At 48.6% G+C, this 24,164-nt stretch overlaps 1 protein-coding gene across 14 annotated transcripts in view; it reads right to left on the bottom strand.

Annotated features, from left to right (window-relative positions):
* Positions 1 to 13,605: 13,605 nt before the first annotated feature.
* The window catches only part of PLEKHA7 (pleckstrin homology domain containing A7), a 253,670-nt gene continuing 243,111 nt past the window's right edge, over positions 13,606 to 24,164 (bottom strand). For 11 of the 14 annotated variants that reach the window (XM_055548476.1, XM_055548477.1, XM_055548470.1 and 8 more), the window contains 5 exons: positions 21,812 to 21,970; positions 19,287 to 19,420; positions 18,258 to 18,400; positions 16,589 to 16,699; positions 13,606 to 15,010 (listed from right to left, as the gene is read on the bottom strand). In XM_055548476.1, coding sequence (XP_055404451.1) covers positions 16,599 to 16,699; positions 18,258 to 18,400; positions 19,287 to 19,420; positions 21,812 to 21,970 — 537 coding nt within the window. In that variant the 3' untranslated portion in view covers positions 13,606 to 15,010; positions 16,589 to 16,598. The remainder of the gene's footprint in view (positions 15,011 to 16,588; positions 16,700 to 18,257; positions 18,401 to 19,286; positions 19,421 to 21,811; positions 21,971 to 24,164) is intronic. The other 3 variants (XR_008702964.1, XM_055548472.1, XM_055548473.1) reach the window with 3 other exon arrangements.

The raw sequence follows: 24,164 nt of genomic DNA, 5'->3' as shown, positions 1-24,164 counted from the left end.
CAAATAACTAGCCTGTAGGGTTGCTTATTACAACTAATTTAAGAAGTGAAAACTGATTTATGTTTAACAGTGTTATATTTTAAAAGTACTTTTCATCACTTTATTTAAATATGCTGGGTTATTAATAAGCCTCAATTCTTATATTAATAGAAGAGCCTTGTTCTAAAATAACTACACTGGAGGACCTTTTTCCTTCATCTTCAAGTAGAGAAAGTCTTACTCCAGTTCATTTATTATTGGACATTTAACAAAATTAAGGGTCGGAATAAATTTAGGTCTGTTGGACCATGTGGCCCAGTACCACATTAAATATCATGGTTGTCTTTTAAGCATGAACATTGGGTTTTTGTTTTACTTTATGAAATTGTGGGGGAAGGGGATTAAAGGAAGACAGATACAATGCCATTTTGATATCCCTACTAAAGTACCAGGAGGGAAAACACAATTTGCTTTTGCGCAATGAAATATGCTATTGAGGTGAAAATCGAGTGGCAACTTTTTCCTACTATTGATACTTTCTTACCTGAAATATACTTCTCCCAGGTGTTGATTATACTGATGTTCCAGTGATCTTTCTATTGTAAAGGTTTTCAGGAACAGATTCCTGTATTAATGGGTAAAAGTCTTCTCATATCTGTAATTTTTTAAACCTGGAAGAATTCAAGGTATAGAAAAAAGTCTGACGTGATTGTTGTTCTGATTAAACAGTGGTTTGAGAGCAGAAAGGTGGGTCATATTTTTTGAGTAAATTTTGAGGTAGTAAATTTCATCTGCCCGGTTGGCATCAGTGAACACTGCAGGGCTATGGTTCCATTGCTTTGTCTCCACAATAACCACATCTTGGATGCTTTCGGTATCCAAAAACAACTTTACCTCGGAAATGACAAATGTAGAAATCTTACCTCTGACCGTAACTGCTCTGTTCCTTTATGTATGTTCAAATCAGATCATTTCACTGTTGCCACCTGTTTCATAAGCCCTGTCTAGATTTCTTATGTGATCAATTCAGTGTCCCTGTTGTCAGTAACCCAAATAATCTTCCCTAAATGTCATAACATTCCTAGAAATACAGCCCTGGATTATCCAGTTTCCTATGGATTATTTCTGGAGAAAGACCACCAACTGAACAAACCAGTATTTCTAAATGTTGATTAACAACTCTGCATATTATCCTTATTGTTTTCTCTCATCAACCCTTCTCCCATTCTTAACTGTTGAAAACCCCTATTTTCAAACTTGGACCCTCTCTTTCCTCCTTCACTCCTATAACATGTCCTTACAGTCTAGCTTACATTAAAGAACAGGTTTTATCAGGCAGAAACTCCCTGAACTTCAGCCTAATTTGACAACCATGGAGAAGTGCTCCATTCTTCTAGGTCACATCCCAGCTCTACCAACTTAGTGATAAACTCAGTGACCTTGGGCATAACTAGATCTGAGTCTCCTTTCCTCCCTTTCATCAGTAAAATGAGATTATCAGTAGCAACCACCTTGTATGGTTATTATGAGAATTAGTTAAAACAGGTAAAATGCATTGTTCAGTTGCCAAGTTGTGTGTGACTCTTTTGCAGCCCCATGGACTGTAGCCAGCCAGGCTCCTCTGGTCCATGGGATTTCCTAAGCAAGGATACTGCAGTGGGTTGCCATTTCCTTCTCTGGGGGACCTTCCCAACCCAGGGATCAAACCCGTTTCTCTTGCATTGGTAGATAGACTCTTGACCACTGAGCCACCAGGGAAGCCCACATTTTCAATAGTTTTAATAACTTACTGCTGTTACTGTTTGCTTCACTGCTATTCCCTTCCCCCCAATCCACTCCAGCTTTCTACCCACCTTTATTTAACACCACAACTGCATTGAAAACTGCTTTGATCAATGATTCTTTCCTAAACAAGATTTTTAGGCCACTTGATGCAAAGAACTGACTCATTGGAAAAGATCCTGATGCTGGGAAAGATTGAAGGCAAAAGGAGAAGGGGGCAGCAGAGGATGAGATGGTTAGATAACATCATTGACTCAGTGGACATGAATTTGAGCAAATCCCGGAAGATAATGGTGGACAGGGAAGCCTGGTATACCACAGTCGAGTTGCAAAGAGTCAGACATTTAGCAACTGAACAACATCAGAATGATGTTTCTGAAATTAACTGACTCCATGTGAGTAAGGTTTCTCAATGCTTTCAATTATAAAAAGAGAAGTTTTCTTTAGAAACTCCAATTACATGTGCATATTTCATTTCCTATCCCCATGTCATTTTTGTTTATTTTTATCCCTCTTTTCTCCTTATTGTGATTTGAGCACTGTGTACTCTTATCATTCCAATTTTATATTCATTTTTATGATTATATACTTTTTTCCTTGAATTCTGCCAGTTCATGTTTCTTCTGTTTCCTCATATCCTCTTGTATTTCTGATGTATCAGTTTATAGAGATCATAAGATATTAAGGTTGTCATGAAATCTTTGATCATAGTTTTCAACTGTTTATTGAGGGAATGTTTTTCTGGTCAGTGTTCTTCACATGTCATTTATTTTTCTTGACCCTTTTTTCTCTATTTTAATATCCTCATGCAAAGCCTGTGCCAGTTCTTTTTCATTGTTTAGTTACCTGCAGATATTTACTCAGCACCTACTCTGTGCCAGGGACTATTCTAGCTCCTGAAAGGACAGCAGTATTATCTTCCCTTCACCAGAATGTATGCTTCATTAGAGCAGGGACTGATTTCGTTTACTGCTGTCCTTCCAGGAGCTAGAATAGTGCCTGGCACAGAGTAGGTGCTGAGTAAATATTTGCAGGTAACTAAACAATGAAAAAGAACTGGCACAGGCTTTGCCTACTTTTAGGCCCAGGTAAGATGGGCTCCTGCCTTGGGGGCTACATGTTAGAAGGCCCTGCATATCACAGATATTTATCAAACAGCATGTGGGTGCCTAAGTCACTCAGAATTTGCCATTGAGAACTAGCACAGTGCAGTCTATAACCTTAATTATTTAACCTTGTGGCCAGGAAAATCCTCCATGTTTTTTGCCCTATGTCCTTGAAACAAAAGGTGACTTATGTCAAATTACATGAAGGTTTGTGAGTTTCATCACTGCTAATGTCAGAGACAGACACTGCTTCTTAGCACAGAAAAATTGTAGTGGCATCAGTATTTCAGTAAGAGAAATAACTAATTTGTCAAATCCATTTCACATGGATGTAATGGATTCTTGCATAATAAGATACTGTTTCCCAGGAGTGGAAAATATAGTAAAAAGGGTGTATAAAAATATGTATATTACACATACATTCATATATAATTGGAGTCGCTGAAAGAAGAGAGAGTATGGCGAAAATCGAAAGAGATGAAGGTTAAGAATCTTACAGAACTAACAAAAGATACCCACCCATAGATTTGAGATCTACAATTCCCAAGCTGGATAAAGACAAAACCACACCTAGGCATATGACAGTAAAAGTGCTGTGACCCAAAGACAAGAAAAAAACTAAATGCAGATGGGGTGGAGGGAGACATATTAAGGGTGCAAGTCAGTCAGTTCAGTCACTCAGTTGTGTCCTCCTCTTTGCAACCCCATGAATCGCAGCACGCCAGGCCTCCCTGTCCATTACCAACTCCCAGAGTTCACCCCAAGTCATGTGCATTGAGTTGGTGATGCCATCCAGCCATCTCATCCTCTGTCGTCCCCTTCTCCTGCCCCCAATCCCTCCCAGCATCAGGGTCTTTTCCAATGAGTCAACTCTTCACATGAGGTGGCCAAAGTATTGGAGTTTCAGCCTCAGCATCAGTCCTTCCAATGAACACCCAGGACTGGTCTCCTTTAGGATGGACTGGTTGGATCTCCTTGCAGTCCAAGGGACTCTCAAGAGTCTTCAACACCACAGTTCAAAAGCATCAATTCAGCACTCAGCTTTCTTCACAGTCCAACTCTCACATCCATACATGACCACTGGAAAAACCATAGCCTTGACTAGATGGACCTTTGTTGCAAGGGTGCAAGAGTAAGACATATAACTTCTCGGCATAACTTCCCAGATGGCACAGTGGTAAAGAGTCTGCCTGCAATGCAGGAGACCCAGACTGGATCCCTGGGTTGGGAGAAGGAAATGGCTGCTGCTGCTAAGTCGCTTCAGTCGTGTTGGACTCTGTGTGACCCCATAGACGGCAGCCCCCCAGGCTCTGCCATCCCTGGGATTCTCCAGGCAAGAACATTGGAGTGGGTTGCCATTTCCTTCTCCAGTGCATGAAAGTGAAAAGTGAAAGTGAAGTCGCTCAGTCGTGTCCAAGGAAATGGCTACCCACTCTAATTATTCTCGCCTGGGAAATTCCATGGACAGTGGAGCCTAGGAAGCTGCAGTCCATGGGGTCACATAGAGTTAAGACGACTGAGTGACTGACCACACACTACACATAAGCCAAAGAAGCCAGAAGACAATGTAATATCCTCAAAACACTGAAAGAAAGGAAAAAAAAATCACCAACTTATGACCCTATCCCAGTGGAAATATCCTTCAAGAATAAAGGTAAGACATTCGTGTTGGCCAACCCACAAAGGGCTTCTAACATTGAAAGGGAAGTGCTCACAATGAGTTCCACATTCAACCCAAATTTCTCTCTAGGGTCATTTTTCAACAAAGTACAAACGGGCGGCAGACTCACTGGGTGGAGGTAGCATTCAGGGCTGTCGAGATCGCAGTTTGGAGGGAAGAGTTCCAGAGACTACAAAAATCTACATAAAGAAACTCCCCTGGTCCTTGACTAACTCCTAAGCCATATACAAACATGGTGAGCGTAGGAGAGTCCGTCAAAAAACAGCTAGTCAGGCTCTCAGCATCACAGCTTTTGGAATAGACAATCTACTTCAGGGGGGAAAGGGATACCAGAGGTTGACCTCATGCTTCCTATCTTTGCTCCATTCCTCTGGATCTTGGCTCCAGATATTTTCACAGCTTTGCAAGCTCTCCATTGCCTTCAAATACATATTTTTTAAAAATAGTTCAGCCTCCTTTTCCATTTGTTCTCAGTAGGAATGTTGCTTCAAAGTACCCTTGTCTACCATTGCTAGAAGCATAATTTTTTTCCAGTAAAGTATTTTGGAGAGAAATATTTAAAGGTTTAAATAAACATGTTCATAGACTAGGACACTCAATATTGTAGTGATATAATTCTCTCCAAAGTAATCTACATACAATGTAATCTCAGTAGAAAAAAAATACCCAATTGAGAGTGGAAAATAAAACTTGACAAGTTTGTTCTAAAATTTACAAGGAAAAACAAAGACCAAAAATAGCCAAGATAGTTGTGGAAAATAAGAACAAGATAGACACTTTGCTTTTCTGTGTATCAACACTTACCATAAAGCCCCACTAATTAAAATAGTATGATATTGGCACAATGATAGACATATAGACAACAGAACAGAAAAATCAAGTCACACATATACAGATACTTGATTATGACAAAGTGGCACAGCAGTGGGAATAAAATGATAGATTCTTCATTAAGTTGGGCATCTGTGGGGAAAAATGAGATCTGATGACCACTTCACACCTTAACTTAAAAACCAGTTCCAGGTATACTGTAGATCTGTGAAAGGCAAAACAAGAAAGCTCCTTAGAGAATAGTTTCATGACTTGAGCACAAGAAGACTTTGAACAAGATGCAAAACACCGCAAACTACAAAGGAAAATATTTACATGATTACCTTAAAACTAGTAATGTCTACTGACTGAAAGTCGCTGTGAAAAGGCAAGCCAGCGTGGTATAAGACATTTGCAATGCACATCACCCATAACAGGTTCTGTGTCAAATACTCCTTGTGTTTCACCACACATCCTCTAGATATGACTGTGGTAGGATCTCATTTTAGCCACACCTCACATGGTGCCCCAGGGCTTCTTAGCTGCCCCAGTGTGGGGTTCACATGGGAATCACCCACACATGTGGGATATGGAGATGTGAGGGACTTACCCCATGGGGAGCCCTTGGTCAAAGAAGGCTCTGAGCCAGAAGATAAATGCTCTTCTTATACCACAGGTGGGTAATTTTGAGGAGCATTTTACGTGACTCTTCAGAAGGTCCCAGTGAGACTGAGCCCAAGTTTTTCACAACAGTGACCAACTTGAGAAGGCGCATGCTTCTGTTGCTTTCCCTTCTTTGCCACTTCCATTCCTTGGATATACTTAGTTGCTCAGTTGTGTCCAACTCTTGCAACCCCATGGACTATAGCCCACCAGGCTCCTTTGTCCATGGGGATTCTCCAGGTAGGAATACTGGAGTGGGTTGCCATGCCCTCCTCCGAGGGATCTTCCCAACCCAGGGATCGAACCCAGGTCTCCTGCATTGCAGGCAGATTCTTTACCAGCTGAGCCACCAGGGAAGCCCTCTCTTCCTTGGATCATTTCCCAAATTAACTCTCTGCCTACAAGCCCTTCCCTCAGACTTCTAAGGGTAGCCAAGATTAAGACAGGCTTATGTCTAGAACCTCTACAAATCAACAAGAAAAAGATACAGAAACCAATGGAATAATGATAAAGAGTCCTGAAGATACTTCACAAATAAAGAAATCTGAAAGGTCAAAGAGCATTTGAAAGGATGCACAATATCAATAACCAGGAAGATGCTACTAAACCTAATTCATACACATCAAAAATAGTTACAACTTTTTAAAAAGTTTTGTTGAGTATATTATCTACTGCCATGTAACAAATTACCCCAAAACTTAACAACTTAAAACAATAAACATTTATCTCACAGTTTCTACGAGTCAAGAATCTGGGCTCTGCTGGGCTTCTGGCTGAAGGTCTCTCACAAGGTTGTGATCAGGTGGCAGGCAGGGCTGTCGTCATCTCGAGGGCTGACTGGAGGCAGGGAGGACCCATTTCCAAGCTCACTTTTAGGTCCTTGCTGGCTGTTGGTCACAGACATCTGTCCCTACCCTGTGGGCCTCCCCACAGGTTAGCTCACAACATGGTTTCTCCAGTGAGAAAGCAAGGGAGGATGCCCAAGATGGAAGCAACAGTCTCCTTGTAACCTCATCTTGGAAGTGACACCCTGTTAGGTTCTGTCATGGCCTATTCATTAGAAGGGAGCTGCTAGCTCCAGCCCACACGTAAGGGGATGGGCTTACAGAGGGTGTGAATGCCAGAAGGCAGGCATCACTGGGGGGCCATCTCAGAGGCTGCCACCATGATGAGGATATGGAGAAACTCACATATTCATGGTGGGACTGTAAATTAATACCGTCACTTTGGAAACCAGTTTGTCATTTGTTACCTAAATTGAAAGTATGCATACCTTATAACCTATCAACTCTATACGGAGGTATAGACCAAAAGAAACGATCGCATGTGGATTGAGGGATATATATAAAAATGTACATAGCAGCATTATTTTTAATAGCTCCAAACTGGAAACATCCAAATGTCCTTTAACAGTAGAGTGGATCAAAACTCCTAGAATATTCCTACAGGGAATACTATACGACAGCAAAATGAGTGAAATATAGTTACAAGGATGAATATCATAATATTTAGTGGAAAAAAGCCTGACACAAAGGATTACATTCTTTTATTATTCCATTCTATTATTCCATTGGTACATATTTCAGAAAACAAAAATAAGTTAGAGTATCTGACTAGGCCTGCTTAGATAGTAAAACTATAAAGAAAAAAGTATGTAGTAATACCAAAAGTCTGGGAGAGGGAGGGCCTAACTGAGCAGGAAGGGGCATTAACAGAGCTTCCTGCATCCTGGCAAACCTGGATTTCTTAACTAAGGCAGTGATTACACAGATATCTGTTTTCTGATCATTTTTGTGAGCTGTATGCTGTTATTTCATAGACTTTCTGTGCGTATGTTACATTTTGCCATAAAGGAAGCTTTCGCAAAACTACACATATATCCACATCCTATTATCCAATCGTGCACAAAAGGGGCCCTGCAGAAGGCCTGGCATGAGGTTAAATGCTCAGGGTACACAAGCCAGTATTCATTTTGGGAGTCCTTCAGGTGGGAAACCTTGTCTGCCTCCTCTCTTGACCATGCTAGGCCCTGGAAGAAAAGGTAGGCAACAGGGCTGAGCCTCCTGGAAGCCCTGCTATTTGCAGGACAGGCAGGAACAGGGCTGGCGGGGGGGCCTCAGGTCAGGAGTCTAGGACCAGGAGCCCTTTTGGGGCAGTCACTGGCGCTCAGCTCTGAGACAACCTGCCTACCCCATGTGACTTCAGCAAGAAGATGCAAAATCCTCTCTAACCACTTCCCCCACCCAGAACTTCAATGAAAAGGTCAAGGGAATTTTCCTCCCCTATAAATGGAATGGATCTTTCTCGGGCCCAGAAAGAATTATTTATCAGGTGTTCATGGCATTCCGTGTGCCTTTACAGGGCCCAGGCATGCTCTGAGGCACAACAGACAACTTTCTTCCTGAAAGCTCAGTTTATAGGCCAACTTCAAAGCCCAGGTCCTCAGAACAGGACAAGGCTCCAGTTTGGGAATTGACATCAAAGGCCCACGCACAGGTTGATCTGATGTCAGGGTGGACAGCCTCAGGGCTGTGAGGAGAGGCCTCAGAGGATTCGCCTGTCCTCAGCCCCTGGAGAGCTGAGGGAGGCAGCCTGGCGGTGGCACGGCCTTGTGAACCCAAACTTCAAAAGCCCTGAGCCACTGCTTAACTTGCTGCAGGCAGCTGTCTAAAATGGCAGACAGACGGTGGAGGGCAGAAGACTCGGGTGGGCAACAGCAGCTGACCCCATCTGTTTATCCACTGAGCCAGGGAGAGGGTACAGGGTTTAAATGTGGAAGGGCTGTCTGAAGCCCTGCTGTCCATAGTAAGGAGCCTACACAAGAGCACACCAGCACGGTGACGGTCGGCCCACTCAGTCTTCACATCACCCATGTACGGTAAGGACTTTCATTCCTATTTCTCAAAGGAGGAAACTGAAGCTTAGGGAGGTACCAAGACTTGCCCAAGGTCAGAGTCAATCAATAAGGGTGGATCTATCTGCATTGCACAACCCCTGCTCTTATCTACTACTCAAGAAACTTAAAAATAGGGCACTAGGAATGCTCTCTCGGGGCTTGAGTATAAAACAGGTAACAGAGCAGAGAGAGACAAAGTCATGTGAGAAGGAGAGAAGGCTTCCTGGCCGACAGCCCTTGACTTTTTCATTCCCTCATTCATTCAACAAATTTCTCAATACCTTCTTTGTGGCAGACATTGTTCTCGGCACTAGGGATGATATAATGAACAAGACAATGCTCTTGCTCTTACCAAACATTTATTCTTGCAAGGGAGATTGGCTATAAACAAGTAAATAAATTAAAGAATGAGAATGTAGTATGTGTTAAGTAATTATAACTCATTGTTGTTCAGTTGCTAAGTCGTGTCCAACTCTTTGCAAGCCCATGGATTGCAGCATGCCAGGTTTCCCTGTCTTTCACTATCTCCTGGCGTTTGCTCAAACTCATGTCTTAATAGCAGGTAAATGAGAACTCATATTTTTTCTAGTGCTTCCTATGGGGTCAAGAACCATGCTTAGCATTTTCTATGTCATAATTCATTTAATCTTCGTTAAAAACTCTCCTGAGGTAGATGCCAATATAAATCTTTATTTTATAGGTGAGGGAACTGAAGCAAGGACAAATAACTTGCCTAAGTTTACAGGACTGGCAAAATGGCGTGATCAGATTTAGAGTCCAGGCAGCCTGGCCCCAGAGCTGACTGCTTCCTTGCCATGGTGTCAGTCTCCTAAAAATGGATTGGCCAGCCACAGTTACAAAGAAAGGGGGCACCTGAGGATCAGTGCCATCTTACTCTGTCCTGATCTTCCCAGGCCAGTCTTCTAGGCAAGGACATTGAAAGGATTTTGCTGAGATGCCCAAGCCCTGGATCTGATTTTTCACCTTCTTCCTGGGATGATTTTGCCTCTGATCTCAAATTCAGGATCTACAAAGGAGATGCTTTTCAGACCCAAGAAGCCTCCGGAGGCAAACAGACACTTGGAACTCAGTCAAAGGGGGCTGTGTGCCTTCAGTGGGTCAGGAGAGGCCCCCTGTGGGGGGGAAAATGAGATTCTGGGTACTTCCAAGGACCCACTACCAGGATGGCATGAGGGACCACTGCTGTGGCCCACACAACCAGCAAAGTGTCCCCAGATGTCAGATCAGTTAAGGACTGGGATGCAGCTCAGGGCTCAGTGGGAAAGCATCTCTGAGTGTTAAGTGATGTCAAGGGCTGAGGTCAGCAGCGGCTTCCTTTCTGACTCTGTGGCCTCAGCCAGGGGGCTGTGCCTCTCAGGCCTTCTCAGTTCTAAAGCAGCTGAATAGGGAACCCCTTACATCCCAAGGACAAAACCTTCATCCATCAGAAGAAGCCCCTTAGCAAGTACTTCTCAGCTCCCCATGAAAAAGCCTTCGAGAAGCTCAGCTGGGAAACCTCTTCCGTGTCCTATGCAGTCCCCAACGAGCTCAGAGAGAAACTTTCTAGGCTCTGTGCGTGCTGCTCCACAGGCTCGGCCTCTCTCCGCAAAGCTCAGTCCTTCCTGGGCAGGTCCACACCCTCCAACCACGACCTGCACCCTCCACAGCGTGGGCGCGTCCACCCCCACATGCACCCTCGCTCCAGCCTCATCTGCATTTAACATCCCTTGTTGGGCTTTGGCAGAGAAAACTCAATAGACTCGTATTAAAAATGCCCTTTAAAATTCAAAAGCTTTGAACTGAAGAAATATCTTGAGAAGTTTTCATGGAAAGTTCAGCTCTGCTGGTTCAATTCACTACACTTAGATGCACCTTTTCAAATAATAGGGAAAAAATGTAACAGGGTCAGACCCAATCAATATGCTTGTTCAAACAGAATTGCAGGGACTGTGATGTGCACACATTTTGTACTCTGCCTTTGTACCCCGCCACTCGCTCTGAAGAAAGGTTTCTTTGCTGGGAGAGCAATGAAAGTGATAGCCTTTGGAGTGGAGACGGCAAAGCAATGGCGTGTTTACCGGGCCGGGAGGGGCTGCCGTTTTTTGCATCCACCCCCCACCCCCAGCCTCGTCTCTTTGTTCTTTTCATAACGGCATGCAACCCTCATGGGCAAAGTCCCTCCTATGCTCTGGCGTCTGATGCTGAATAGGAGGCAGAGGACTCCCAGCACTTGCCTGCTCCGTCTCAGAAAGGTGATTTGTGGATTAGACAAATAATTTGCTGCTTTTTTCCCACCCTTGGTGAGAACACAAAAGGATTTGCCATAGAGCGCTGTACCACAGCTGGGGGAACTCCCAAAGTCTAAAACGGGCTCTTGTCTGGCTAAGTCAGGGTCCACATCCACTCCACCCCCCCACCCCCATGCCTTCCATCCCCAAGAGGACCTTGGGCAGATGGAGGTTTCCATGGCCTTGGGCTGCAACCTAACAACAGCCAGGAAAATTCTGGAAAACCCACCTTAAGTGAAGGTGGCCAAGTTAGAGGGAGAAGGGGTGAGCTATAGATCCCACCACCAGCCCCTCGGCCAGATGCGAAGGCAGCAAAAAATGAATGAGGAGGAGCAAACGAAAGGCCTGCCTTCAGCATCCACATCAGCCTAGGCACACTGACCTCATGCACAATCACAGATGTATACACATCTCAACGTCAATCCTTTCAACGATGCCCTGGAATTGACAGAGTAGCTCTGATGTATATACGCTGCCAGGTACAAAATAGCTAGCTAGCAGGAAGTAGCTGTATAGAGCAGGGAACTCAGCTTGGGCTCTGTAATGACGTAGGGGTGTGGGATGGGGGCTGGGAGGAGGGGATATATGTATACTTATGGCTGATTCACGTTGTTCTATAGCAGAAACCAACACAACATGGTAAAGCAATTATCCTCCAATTAAAAAACAAAACTAAACAGTGCCCTGGACATGGTGAGGATCTGGGCTGTTCAGGAGGGTCAAGCGGGGATTAGGAACACTTATTCCCAACCCCTACTTCATACTAGATCCTAAAACATTCTTGTTGGTTCTTGCTAAAATAAGACATTCTGGGTTTCCACTGGACCTGGGTTAAAGTTAGGAATAGATGTCAACAGGGGTGTGGAAGTATGCTCAAGCTCCCTTTGCTGACCACAAGCAATCCCATCGTTTCAAACTCTGCTCAGGCCCCCAGGGCCGCTGCAAAGAAGCGAAGTCAAAACTATCGGGCCACATGGAGTTTCCCTTCCAGAGTGGCCCCCACCTGGAGGGTCCCTGGTCAGCCAGTCCTTTCACAGATGGCCCCATCTTACCTCAGGTAATGAGTCCTCTCGAGGAAGCAGTGAAGGGGGCCAGGCCATGTTGCCTGCTCACACGTGACGCAGCTGGAGGGTGCCTTTTCCAACCATCCATGCTCTTTGTAGAATCTGAGTCGAGGGCCTGTCATGCTCTCTGTTTGAAATTTGGGCCACGATTCTTAGAGAACAGACTACGCCTCCTCCCGCTGGAGTGGAGAAAAGAGTTAGGAGTCACCATGTTCCCTCCCACACAGGACCATGCGTGGGACCAGCTAGTAAGAAAACCCCAGACGTGCTTTTGCTGAGAGAATGGTGGCCATCTAGCGTCGGGGGCTCTACCTCCTGTACCTTTTTTTCTTGCCTTGCACTCAACTGTGGACAAATTCTCCACCACCTCCACCCCTCACTGGGCCTTCCCAGGTGGTAAATAAACTCAACTGCCAATACAAGAGATGTAAGAGATGTGGGCTCCATTCCTGGGTTGAGAAGATCCTCTGGAGTAGGAAATGGCAACCCACTCCAGTGTTCTTGCCTGGAGAATCCTGTGGCTAGAGAAGCCTGGCGGGCTACAATCCATGGGGCCACTAAGAGTCGAACACGACTGAAGCGACTTAGCACAAAAGCACAACCACCCACCCCTCGCACCCTGGCCTCCCTTTCATCTGTTACGGAGCTATCTCCAAGTAATGCTTAAAACTGGAGAATACTTTCCATTTTAAAATTAAAAATCAGTAGCTAAAAAAGCAGCAGTGTCCCCTCTTCTGAATGCTCTGGAATCTGTTCTCTCCAGTTTAACTAGTTGGAGAGTCACTCTGCACTGCGGGTGCTCTTCTTGGCAACAGAGATAAACTGCCATTAACAACAAACTCGAACATGCACGCATCCCTAAACCGAACTGGCCTCCTGCCTTCTGTTTCAAGCATATATCACAAGTCAAAATGAATTAAATCCAAATCCAGTTTGCAATGGTCCATCACTAACCCGCCTCACTGGAACGAGCTGGTGGCATGTGGGTTGGAAGAGGGCCTGTGGGGTCCTTCTCGCTGTGGGATTGCAGTCCGCCTGCCAAACCAGCCCCGCACAGGCGTCCACAGCCTGTCCACAGCCCAGTGGCCCCTCGACTGGGTGGGCTGGGGTGGGGAGCCATCCTCAGCAGCTGTTGAAGCCCAGCCAAGGGCCTGAGAGCACAGGCCTTGCTCCCTTAGACTTCCAATGTCAATCAAGTGTCAAGAACTCATCAGGAGAAACTTCATAGGTGAACACTGCAGGGTCAAGAGTTGACACTGGGAATTTTCCAAAGAAATAGAAAGAAAAAACTAACACAGGGCACTCACGGAAAATAGCCAGCAAAAAGCAGGAGGTGTACCAGGTTAATACTTTAATCTGTACATCACATTTTTTTTTTTGCAAACCATTACACTTCTTTTTTAAATTAACTTTTTCTTGCAAAATACTCATTTCATTTTTCCAACAAAATCTTATAAAGGCAAAAATAAAATCTTATTTTGGCAAATGTCATGAAGTCGATACTGGCAGCATATGGAGTTAGTTAAAAATAGACGGCAACTTCTAAATATATTCAAGATTATTTTTCTGACCATAGTCAAAGACCAATTTTCATTTAAAGTGTGGCTCTACCCAACGGAGGTTTTTTGTTTTTTTTCCTTTTCAACCTCATTTTCTGTATGCAGACTATCATGAGCTCACGACTCATATAAAGGGCCACAAACACGGCAGCTGGTCTGGTGGCCCCTTCCCCATTTTAGGCTGGAAGTCAAGTCATCATTCTGCCATCATGGCCTTGCTGGCCATCAGAGATGGTGGGGACTCACTGCCTGCCCTCCAGCCACTGACCCAAGTCCTGGGAAGCTGACCTGTGTTCTGAGGGGCAGGCTGCAAAGGTCCCAGGATCACTATCACAGCCTAGTGTGGACACAGGGAATTGCAGATAGATGCCACCCGGTGTGATGTTTATTGCTTATGATACAAGTCGAAGATGCTCTTCTCACCTTTTCTGTATTTCAAAGTGTTCTGTATTTCTTTTTTTTTTTTTAATTAAAGCAAACTTTTTTTATTTTTGAGAAGAGCCCTTTGCTGAGAGAACCTCATGGGCGGGTTGGGAACCAAAGTTCTTAGACACGTTGTTGGGCCTAAGGCAGACCCAAGGCCGAGGCACAGACTTGGGCTCTGTCTCGGTGGAGCTTCACCCTCCAGAGCTGGCCATCAGGCGGTCAAGATCAGGGACGGCTGACCACTGCCCTGGACAGCACGCCAGTGAGCCCACACTGGAATCCACTGGCAGCATGTCTCCCATCCAAGCTCGCCTGCGTTCAGCAGATGCTGGACTGCCTTCTGCTCACCCTGCCCTTCGGCCCCACCCCCACCCACCACCCCATGATACCTGAATCTGTGTGCAGCTCCAAAATCTTGCATCCTCACCTTCTCGGCCACTGAGCCCTTGAGGTGAACATTATAAAATACATCCTGATTCTAAAATACAGCATCAGTATTGTACAGTGTGTATCAAAAGTGCCTTTGTCATATGTAAAAGGAGTCTGAACTAAAACAAGCAGGGGGGTTAGGACCTCGCCCTGTGATGGACGCCCCACAGCTGACGGGCTACTCCATCCTCCAGGCTGAACCCCCGCTTAGCTGGAAGGGGTTTCCTTGGTGCAAGAAGGATGGATCTTCTCGGAGGAAACTGGTTCTGCTGGCCCCTGGCTCCAGACTTCTGTGTGTGCTGGATCACGGGTCAGTCACTGCCTGGGCTGGCAAAAAGCAGAGGCGACAGTGAGGGGCTGGCAGGACCCCAACCCACTCTGGGGAGCAGGTGGTGGGCTTGTTTGCGCACACTTCGGACAGGGAATGGCAGGCTAACAAGACAGAGTGCAGCCGGGCAGGGGCCAGGGCACTGCGGCCGCTGCTGGGGGACGCTCGGGCTCTAGGACTCATAGGTGCCCCACCTTTCCTCCACCCCATCACTTCTAGGAAGTCTGCCAGACACACACTGGCCCTGAGACTGGGTCCCTGCTCTAACAGGGCCATAGGCCTGAGCAAAGAGGACTCTGGGTTCCAGTTCCAGCCCCGCCCTCTGTTTGCTGAGTCACTCTGGGTAAGTTGCTCAGCTTCCATGGCCCTTGTTGCTGCTGCTGCTGCTAAGGCGCTTCAGTCGTGTCCGACTCTGTGCGACCCCAGAGACAGCAGCCCACCAGGCTCTCCCGTCCCTGGGATTCTCCAGGCAAGAACACTGGAGTGGGTTGCCATTTCCTTCTCCAATGCATCAAAGTGAAAAGTGAAAGTGAAGTTGCTCAGTCATGTCTGACTCCTAGTGACCCCATGGACTGCAGCCCACCAGGCTCCTCCATCCATGGGATTTTCCAGGCAAGAGTACAGGGTGATCGCACCAATCTCCTAGAACTGCTGAGGATGCTGGAAGGGTAAAAGGAAATGTGGATGGGCTCTGAAAAGAGCATCAGAGGCCTACTCATGGCCACAGAGGTGCCAAAAGCTGATAGGAACAGAGCCTCTCTGTGACCTGGGACACTCAGATCTCTAGGAGAAAACTACACACCCCACCTGTGACCCCAGAAGATGCTGTGGCCTTTACAGGGTCCTCTGGAGCCAAGACCTGATGGAGCATTTCCCTGGGGTTCCTCAGCCACGGGTCCCTACTGTATACCTCCCTAGAGCCTGTCCCAAGGCCAACCTCCTCCTGCCACCCTCAGGCTGGGGGACACCTGCCCAAGAGCATGTCTCCACCCCAACCACGCACCTCCATCCCTCACTGCACTCCCTTTTCCAAACACCTAGAGCTCCTCGGGTGGCCAGATGGGCACACAAGTGGCGAGAGAGGACTCACGAGGAAAGGGTCCCCACCCTGGTTCTGACACCCACAGCCATGATTCTTTGGGCCAGTCCCTCACAGGCTCTGAGCTGCTCTTCCTCATCTGTAAAATGGGGTGAATATCCCCACGGGGTTGTCGCTGGTGCTCAGCAATGTCAACCATAAACACTAGAGAGGGACGAGAGGGAAAGCCCTACACACCATCTGGCTCACACGGGTCCCTTGGGGGCACTAGGCCGCCCGCAGGAAGGACAGCTGGGCAGGGAGGGGCGTGGCTCTGGTCCCTGAGATTTCACAGGTTCTCCTGTATGGGAGCCACCAAACACTGAGTTCCTAAAAACCAACAGCCCCGCTCCTGCCTACCAGCCCAGGAGGTCTCCCCAGCGGCCGCTTTGCCCAAGGAAGGAAGCATCAGCAGGTGGTACTGCTATCGTCTCAGCAGCAGGGAGGGGACATGCTCAGAGCCAGGAGAGGGGCCACGACGCCAGGCAGGGGCTCTTACTTGGAAGGTGTTAGACAAAGGTGTAGTGGAGTCCGTTGCTTAAGGGGGGGAAAGGTGGCACGGTCCTGGAGGACAGGGGGGCTTTAGGCGGGAGGAGGGCCAGCTGCTGCGCTAGACGGGCAGACAGGAATTAAGCGGTGTGTTAGGCTCCTCGTCTGCTCCCGCAGCTCCAAACGCCCCACTCGGCAGGGCCAGGGAGCTGTGGGCCCCACCGCCCGCCACTAGTGGCCTGGGCTCGGGGGACACGCCCATGGGGCCGGGTTGGGGCCTGGCCTGGGACTGCAGAAAGGGAGCAAGAGTGAGGAGGGGCTGCAGCAGAGGAGGCCACTCAGCAGGGGAGTGATCGCGGGGGACACGGTGGGAGGGCTGGGGCGCACTCGCCTGCTGGCAGGGAGGAAGCCAAGGACAGTATGTCCACGCAGGTAAGAGCAAGCACAGGCCAGAGAGGAGGGTGATTTACGGCAGGGCAGGTGCCCCCGCTGGACCCCTGGACACAGGGAGGAATTCAAAACCGCCGTGCAGGGCCTCAGGGACCCCCAGGATCATCAGGAGGACGGGCCTGGGGGAGCCGCCTGCTGTCTCCCCCACAAGGACGCCCTCTCGGCTGACGCACATGTCCTCAGGGGAGTCAGGACAGCAGGGACCTCAGGGACTCTGTACGGCACCAGAGCTGGGGGAGGGAGAACAGGCTTCCTCCTGCCCTGTCATCCCACGGCTTCTTGGTACAGCTCTGCTCCCCAGGGCCACCACCTCAGGGCGTGGCAGGCCCCACCCTCAGCCACTTCTAGACCCTTTGGCCAGAGTTGGAGGACGGGTGGGGACTGTGACACCACTTCACTCTACGACCACCCTCACTCCTGGCCAAGGGCACCCTAGACACGCAGGGGCCGCCACGCCTGGGGAGAAACAGCCCTGCGTGAACTGCGAGGGCTCACATAGGAGGGTGAGGGTGGGGAGAGGAGCCAGGAGTCGCTTTCCCAGCTGAGAGAGAAAGCCTCTTTTACACACGTGTACATGTACACACACAAATACATATACACTCCTGACAAAGAGAAAGCCTTTTTTACACATGTGCACATGTACGTACACACACACACACCCCCTCCCGTCCTGTGGTATATTTTTCTTCCCCACTGGACAACAATGTCCCACTTTCCAAGTCCTGCTTTCTGGCACAGGTCACTCAGAGGCAACTCTGATAGATGGACAGTGCCTCTGATTTGGGGAACAAAGCAGAGACCCCAAGGAGGGTTAGAGGGGCCCCTTCTGTCTCGTCCCGCAAGAAATCCAAGCACCAGAGGCTTTCCTGCCCCTTCTTCGTGAGGCCAGAAATTTTAGCCTTGACCCCTCAACTCAGGAGCCAGAAAAGCCTGTTCTCAACCGGCCACCTAGAGAGAGCAGAAGAGCAGCACCACTCCCAGGGCTAACCGTGAGCCGCATGGCCTCTCCCAGACCTCCGTCCTCCAACGCTCCTGAGCGCCAGCTCCCCTGCTCAGCCTGCCCACTCTGCCCCCACCACGCCCTGCAAGGGACAGGGCAAACACCACTGTTCCTCAATTTCTAAGCCTGATGCCTGCTTTCCCACCAACTCTGGACAGGCTGGGCTGGGCCCTGAACCCAGGGAGCAGGGGCTGGGGCCCAGCCTCCGAGGCTGCCCCCGCGGACTCACCTGCCACCTGCTTGCTGCGCTGGGAGGCCTCCGAGGCCAGGGCATAGGAGATGTTGATGATACGCTCCTGCTCCTGCAGCTGCGAGTCCAGGTCTGCCACGCTGTTCCGGTCCTGGCTGGCGGTCGGCTGCAGATTGCACATGCTGCGGGAGGGCCAGAAAGTGGGCTGTGGGCCTCCCTGCCCATGGCGTCCACCTCAGGAGAGGGGGGTCCCCCTGGCCTGAGGATCTCACCTTTCTGAGGGTGTTAGATAAAAGCAGGGCACTTTCTCTTCAGACCAAGGTGCACGAGCTCCTCTCCTTAAACGCCCAGCCACAGCTTTGCCCCTCCTCTGGGGGATCACAGACCCCAAGGTAAGAATTCTGGCTCTAGGCTCCTATTCCCTCCAGACTTGAAAAGGCTAACCTGGCTCTGAAATGGAGGACCTCAAACACCAGGTTTATGTTTCTGAGGCTACAGGGGCTGATGGGACAGGAAAGCCACTTGCTGGGGTCCTCTCCTGGCCTCCAGGGGTGTGGATGAGGCCTCTGGCAGCTCAGGACACGGCTGGGCCCGTGGCTCTGGTCTAGGCCACAGGCCACTGGCACAGGCCACTTTGATAGGTGAACAGTGGCTCTGATTTGGGGACCAAAGCAGGGACTCCAAAGGTCTAGGGTCTAAATGAGGGAACACAGGCCCTGGGGCTGGGAGCACCATCCTTGGGGGCAATCTCTAAGCGTGTCCACTTCACCGCCACACTTAGCTCCACTCTCCACATTTGCCAGGGCCACGGGACACAGATCTGGGGGCGAGGGCCTAGCATGGCCCTCTGAGAGCTTCATGACCTTCAGGTGACCTGGGCGAGCTTCCTCGCTGATCTGTCGGTAATGTGCTGAGAGCCAACCTGCCCCTTACAATGAGCAATGTTTGCCTAAGACAGAGGCCTGATAAAACACACACACCCTGGGCAGCCCAGTCCGGTCCGTTCAGCTGAGACACCCCCGGGGCGACCTAGCAGGCTGTCAGGACTCGGGAGTCATAAGGGCTGACCTGGACCGGGTGAGGATGTTACGGATCTTCTCAGCTTTGCGGTACCGCGCCTGCAGCTCCTCCAGGCTGGGCGGCTCTTCAGGATCCAGCTCCACATAACGCTCGGGGATGGAGACCTTCTCTGGTTTGGAGAGCTGAGGAAAGGGCCGGGTGGCGGTGGTTGGGATATTTGGTTTGAGACCCACTCCCTGACCCTGTCCCCCCACCAGCAGGCACACAGAGCTGCCCACAGACTCAAGTATTTGCTGAGATCACAGCAGCAGCAGTTCACTGTGGAGTCAGGATCTGCATCTGGGTTTGACTCCAAAGCCCGTGCTCTTTCCACCATACCCAGCACCTCCTACTGCCCAAGGGAAGGGAAAGGGGAAGCCAAAGTAAATAGACCAGAAGCCCGAGGAGGACAGCAGTCACCCATGACGCCACCCTCCACGTGATCTGACCTGTGCGGACCTCTCCAGCCCCACAGACCCCTGGGGCTCTCCCCTCTGCCTGGGATGCTCCTCTCCGGGCTCCACGGACTCTCTCATCCTCCCAACCTCACCTCCAGAAACCTTTCCTGACTGTGCCTCTCCCGCCCATCCTGTCTCTGTTTTCCGTTTGTTTCTCCACTGTCTAGTTCAGACACTTGGTACTCCGTAGCCCTTCAGCAAACACTCCTTGGATAGTTAGATGGGTGGGTGGGCAGATGGATGGGTGGCTGGGAGGAGGAATGAAAGAAAGTGACAGTGATTTTTGTCCCTACAAAAGGCCCTCTGACCCAGACAGGAGGCAGCCACGTTGCATCTCTTGCTCTCAAAAGGAAACTGACCCCTACCCCACCCCTCTAGTCTCACACAAACCCAACAGCAACCTCAGCTTAGTGAAACCTTACTTGGGCCAAGAAAGCTAAAGGCAACTTTCGCATACCTTAGGGAATTTTTTTCTCCTTGAGTAACAGCAGGACATTTAAAATGAGGTTGGTTGAAACTCCTAAAGACAAGGTCAATCTAATCCCAGGGCAAATATGGACTTGAATTTAAACTCATCCCTACATTCCATTCTGGTGAAAGATAGCAAGAAAAAGCTCCTGTCTGTTTTTCCCAATGAAGGCAGATCCAGGACAAGGATGCAGATCACATTGCAGGAGCAGGGATTTAGGTTAGAGATAAGGAAGGACTTTTCCCCTTGGCTGGCAGGCTAATCAGGACACCACAAAGCACTTCCCACTGCCAAAGCAAGACTGTAGAAGCTTCTTTTGTGAATCTGAGAATCATGGACTTCTGGCTGCTTTAGAGGTGCCAAAGGGAAAGGGGCTTAAGGCAGGGGACTAACCTCGTTAACCCCTGGAGGCCCAGTGGACCCCAGAACCCAGGTACTCCACAGGCGTCAGTCTGCCCTACTCTGGTCTGATCTATCCTTCACGTGGTAAGAGCACTTCCTCTCATGCAGTTTCAGGCCAGGCCGAGTCCTCACACAACTGCGTTTGGGCTACTGTGCACTTCATTCAACAGAGTCGTCATTCAGCAAATATTTAGAGAGTGGCTATTGTGTGCCAGGCCTGGTGCTGGGTGCATAAAGGTGAACCAAACAGCCATAAACACTGCTCTACAGAGCTTACGAGGGGCACAACACAGGAGACCACCCTATGTCTTGAAGACCCTGAGTCTGTCATGCACTGACTCCCTTTCTCTTCCTTCCGGTAAAGACACTCTTGGCTGCGGTTACTTGCTCTTCTGGGCCTGCCTGGTCATGATGTATTTGAGCCACCAGAGGGCGCCAGGAATTCAGACCAGTCCTATCCAGGTCGCCCAGCCTCTGCCACACCTGGAAATTTCACCTGTGATTTCTTTTTTTTTTTTTTTAATGTAATGATATTTATTGCTGCGGCTGTGCCGGGTTTTAGCTGCAACACACAGGATCGTTAGTTGTGGCACCCAAACTCTTAGTTGTGGTATGTGGGTTCTAGTTCCCTGACCAGGGGTTGAACCTGGGTCCCCTGCATTGGGACCTCAGAGTCTTAACCACTGGATCACTAGGGAAGTCCCAAAATTTCACCTGTGATTTCTAAACCTGCCTCCCCTTTCCCCCATCTCAAGTCTGATTGCCTAAACTAGCCTGACTAGCCAGCTGCAAGACCAACCCCTGGTTTTCCAGGGAACATATCCTAACAATAACAACGACCTGATCACATTCCTATTACGTGCCAGGTCCTGTGCTCATAGCTTTCTGATCATTGCCAATCGTTCGGGCAATGTGCTGAGTCTCTTAACCCTCACCACAACTGACATTACTGCTGAGGAAACCAAGGCACGGAGAAGTTAAATGACTTGCCCCCAGTTCCAGAGAGACGGATCTGAGCCTGCATCACAATGTCTGGACTCCTCTCACCACCTCCAGCTGCTGTTCACCCATCCTCTGGGCCACACTGAAGCCGAGCCTGTCCCATTCAGGGCAACACCCCCCGTGCCCCTGGAGGGTGGGTCAGGCTGCAGTCTGAAGGCCATGCCTCAGAAGGAATGAGACATGAAGGAAGCCCCCGCCCTCACCTCTCTGCTGATGTCCACGTCATAGTCTTGTGGTTCCAGGTCCAATTCAGTGACAGGCATGGCCTGCACCTTCAGCCAGCCATTCTCTTCCTTGTCCTTTCTGTCCCCTTGTACAGCCCGTTCCAGCAGCTGCAGGTCAAAGTCCTGCTCACGCTTCCACTGGCAACAGAAGGAGAGGGTGAGATGTAGTCACTTCCTGACCGGCCCCTTCTGGGTGGGTCTTGTGGGCACCAGGGTTCTTGGGAAGTTGGGTCTGTGACTCGTTAGGGAAAAGCTGTATGACCATGGACCTCAACACTGTCTCTGAAAGAAGGCAGCTGTGGTCTGTGACATGGATGCTCTCTGTTGTGTGCTGAAACTCTGTGACAGAGAGAACAAGGCCTCTGCCCCTTTGATACAGCCTGACTCCAGGTGCTCATGTCTCTCTGATCTGGCCCCAGAGTGTTCCAACCTCCAGGGCACAGGTCTGTGATCCACGACTTTAGACTTACAATAGTCCCCAGGGATACAGGAAGCCTCCAGGTCCCAGAAGGTGACCCCAAAACTGAATCTGGGACAGAGCTCCAGAGAAGGGGTTTGCTGACAGCTCATGGAAGCCTTTCCTGGTTCTGCAGTCCTATGTCCCAGCTCAGAAACAACGGAAAAAACAAAACCCTCCAAGGCCCTGGTAAGCAAGTGGGATAGCAAGATGCTCTCTCGTGGGAATTCCCAACAGGTCACAGTGAGGGCTGGGAATATTGCATCCACAGTGGGGCGGGGGACGTGTGAGCAGGAGCAGCTAAGGACCACTGAGGCAGATAAGCTGCTGTGTACCAGGCATCTATTTAAGTTAGAAAAACCAAAACCATGTAAGATTTAAATGTTAAATCAAACTCAACATTCCCAACTCTGTAATGAGCAAGCTTCATAGAGGGAAACTCTAACCCGGCCACTTTAAGATCCCAGCACAGAGAACGGAGACACACACACATATGGCTGAAACTATCACAACACTGTTAACCTGCTATACTCCAATATAAAATAGAAACTAAAAACAAAACCCAGTACTATGGTTGGGCTTCACTTGGGTCTTCCTAATCACCTGTGGCCTTCATCCCCACAGAACTCCATGTTGAGCAGGTTGCTAAGAGGAGGCGACGGGCTCAAAGCCTCCCTTTTCTTGAGCAGAAGCCAAGCAGAAACTTCTCCATCCCAGGCTGCATCCTCCCTCTCACCTCATCCACCTCACAGAGCCCCGAGTGGTCACAATCGTCTTTAATGTCCCCTCCAGCCCCGCTCACCTGAGCCCCAAACCCATAGCCATAACAGCACATTTCACCCACTCATGCACAAGCTCTCAATACTGACTCTACGTCAACATAATCACTCTCAGGTGATGGCTTCCTACTAAAGTATGAAAAGATTAGACAGTTGAAGATTCAGGGATGAAAAATTAATTTAATGATTGATTCACAAAGAAAACACACATTTTCTGACACGCTCACCAATGCCCCAAAGAGAGACAGGTCCTCACATAAACCCAGCCTGATTGCTTCCACAGACAGAAAAAGTTCACTGGACTGTACAGTTTATCCTGGGGAAGAACCACGCCAATCCATCATCATTAAGCAACATGTTTATTGGCGCTGAGGCAGAGACTTAACACAAGTCTTTTTTAAAGAGAAAAAATTACAAAGTATTCAAGTTACGATTTTTAGATCATTTTTCTACATTTGAGACATCAGGTTGTAAAAAGTCAGTTTTATCTCATAAGACATTTACTTACAAAGTTTAAAAGTTACTGGCTTTGCAGCTTTTCAGGATATGAGTGTGCTGGGTCTTATCCCTTTGGTGTCTGACCTAACAGCTGCCGAGAGGCCCTCTGAATACAAATCATAATGTATCTTGCTACCTGTTCAAGTTATAAAATACTAGAACACAAAAAGTTTTCCATAAGAAATTGTGCCGATGGGGCTGGAGGAATTAAAACCGAACCACCTCAGACTTGGCAGAATTTATTCAAACGTGCAATCTCTGAAGTCCATGTCTACTATCCCAGTATAAGGCATGGACATTAATAAATTCATCACGCCCAGACCTCTGGCAAAGACCACCGCCCTTGGGCAGTGGGGCTGGCTCAGCCTTGTGGGGCCGCTTTTGGGATAAGTGAATTATGAGTCAGTAAGCCTGCATAAAGGGGGCAGCAGAAAGTGAGTCACACATGGGAGGGCTCGCTAGGCTATGGAGAAAAGAGCTGCTATTGTAAGCCTGGTAACAGGAGCACAGGCCAGTTAGAGAATGGTGGATGCAAATTAGAAGCTTCTGTAAACACAATCAGGCAGGATTAGAGAGGCAATGAGCGGTAACGCTAAAA

Source organism: Bubalus kerabau, chromosome 15 (genome assembly GCF_029407905.1).
Source record: "Bubalus kerabau isolate K-KA32 ecotype Philippines breed swamp buffalo chromosome 15, PCC_UOA_SB_1v2, whole genome shotgun sequence".
Lineage (NCBI taxonomy): Eukaryota > Metazoa > Chordata > Mammalia > Artiodactyla > Bovidae > Bubalus > Bubalus kerabau.
Note: the sequence above shows the minus strand (reverse complement) of the source record. Positions and strands in the feature narration are given on the sequence as shown.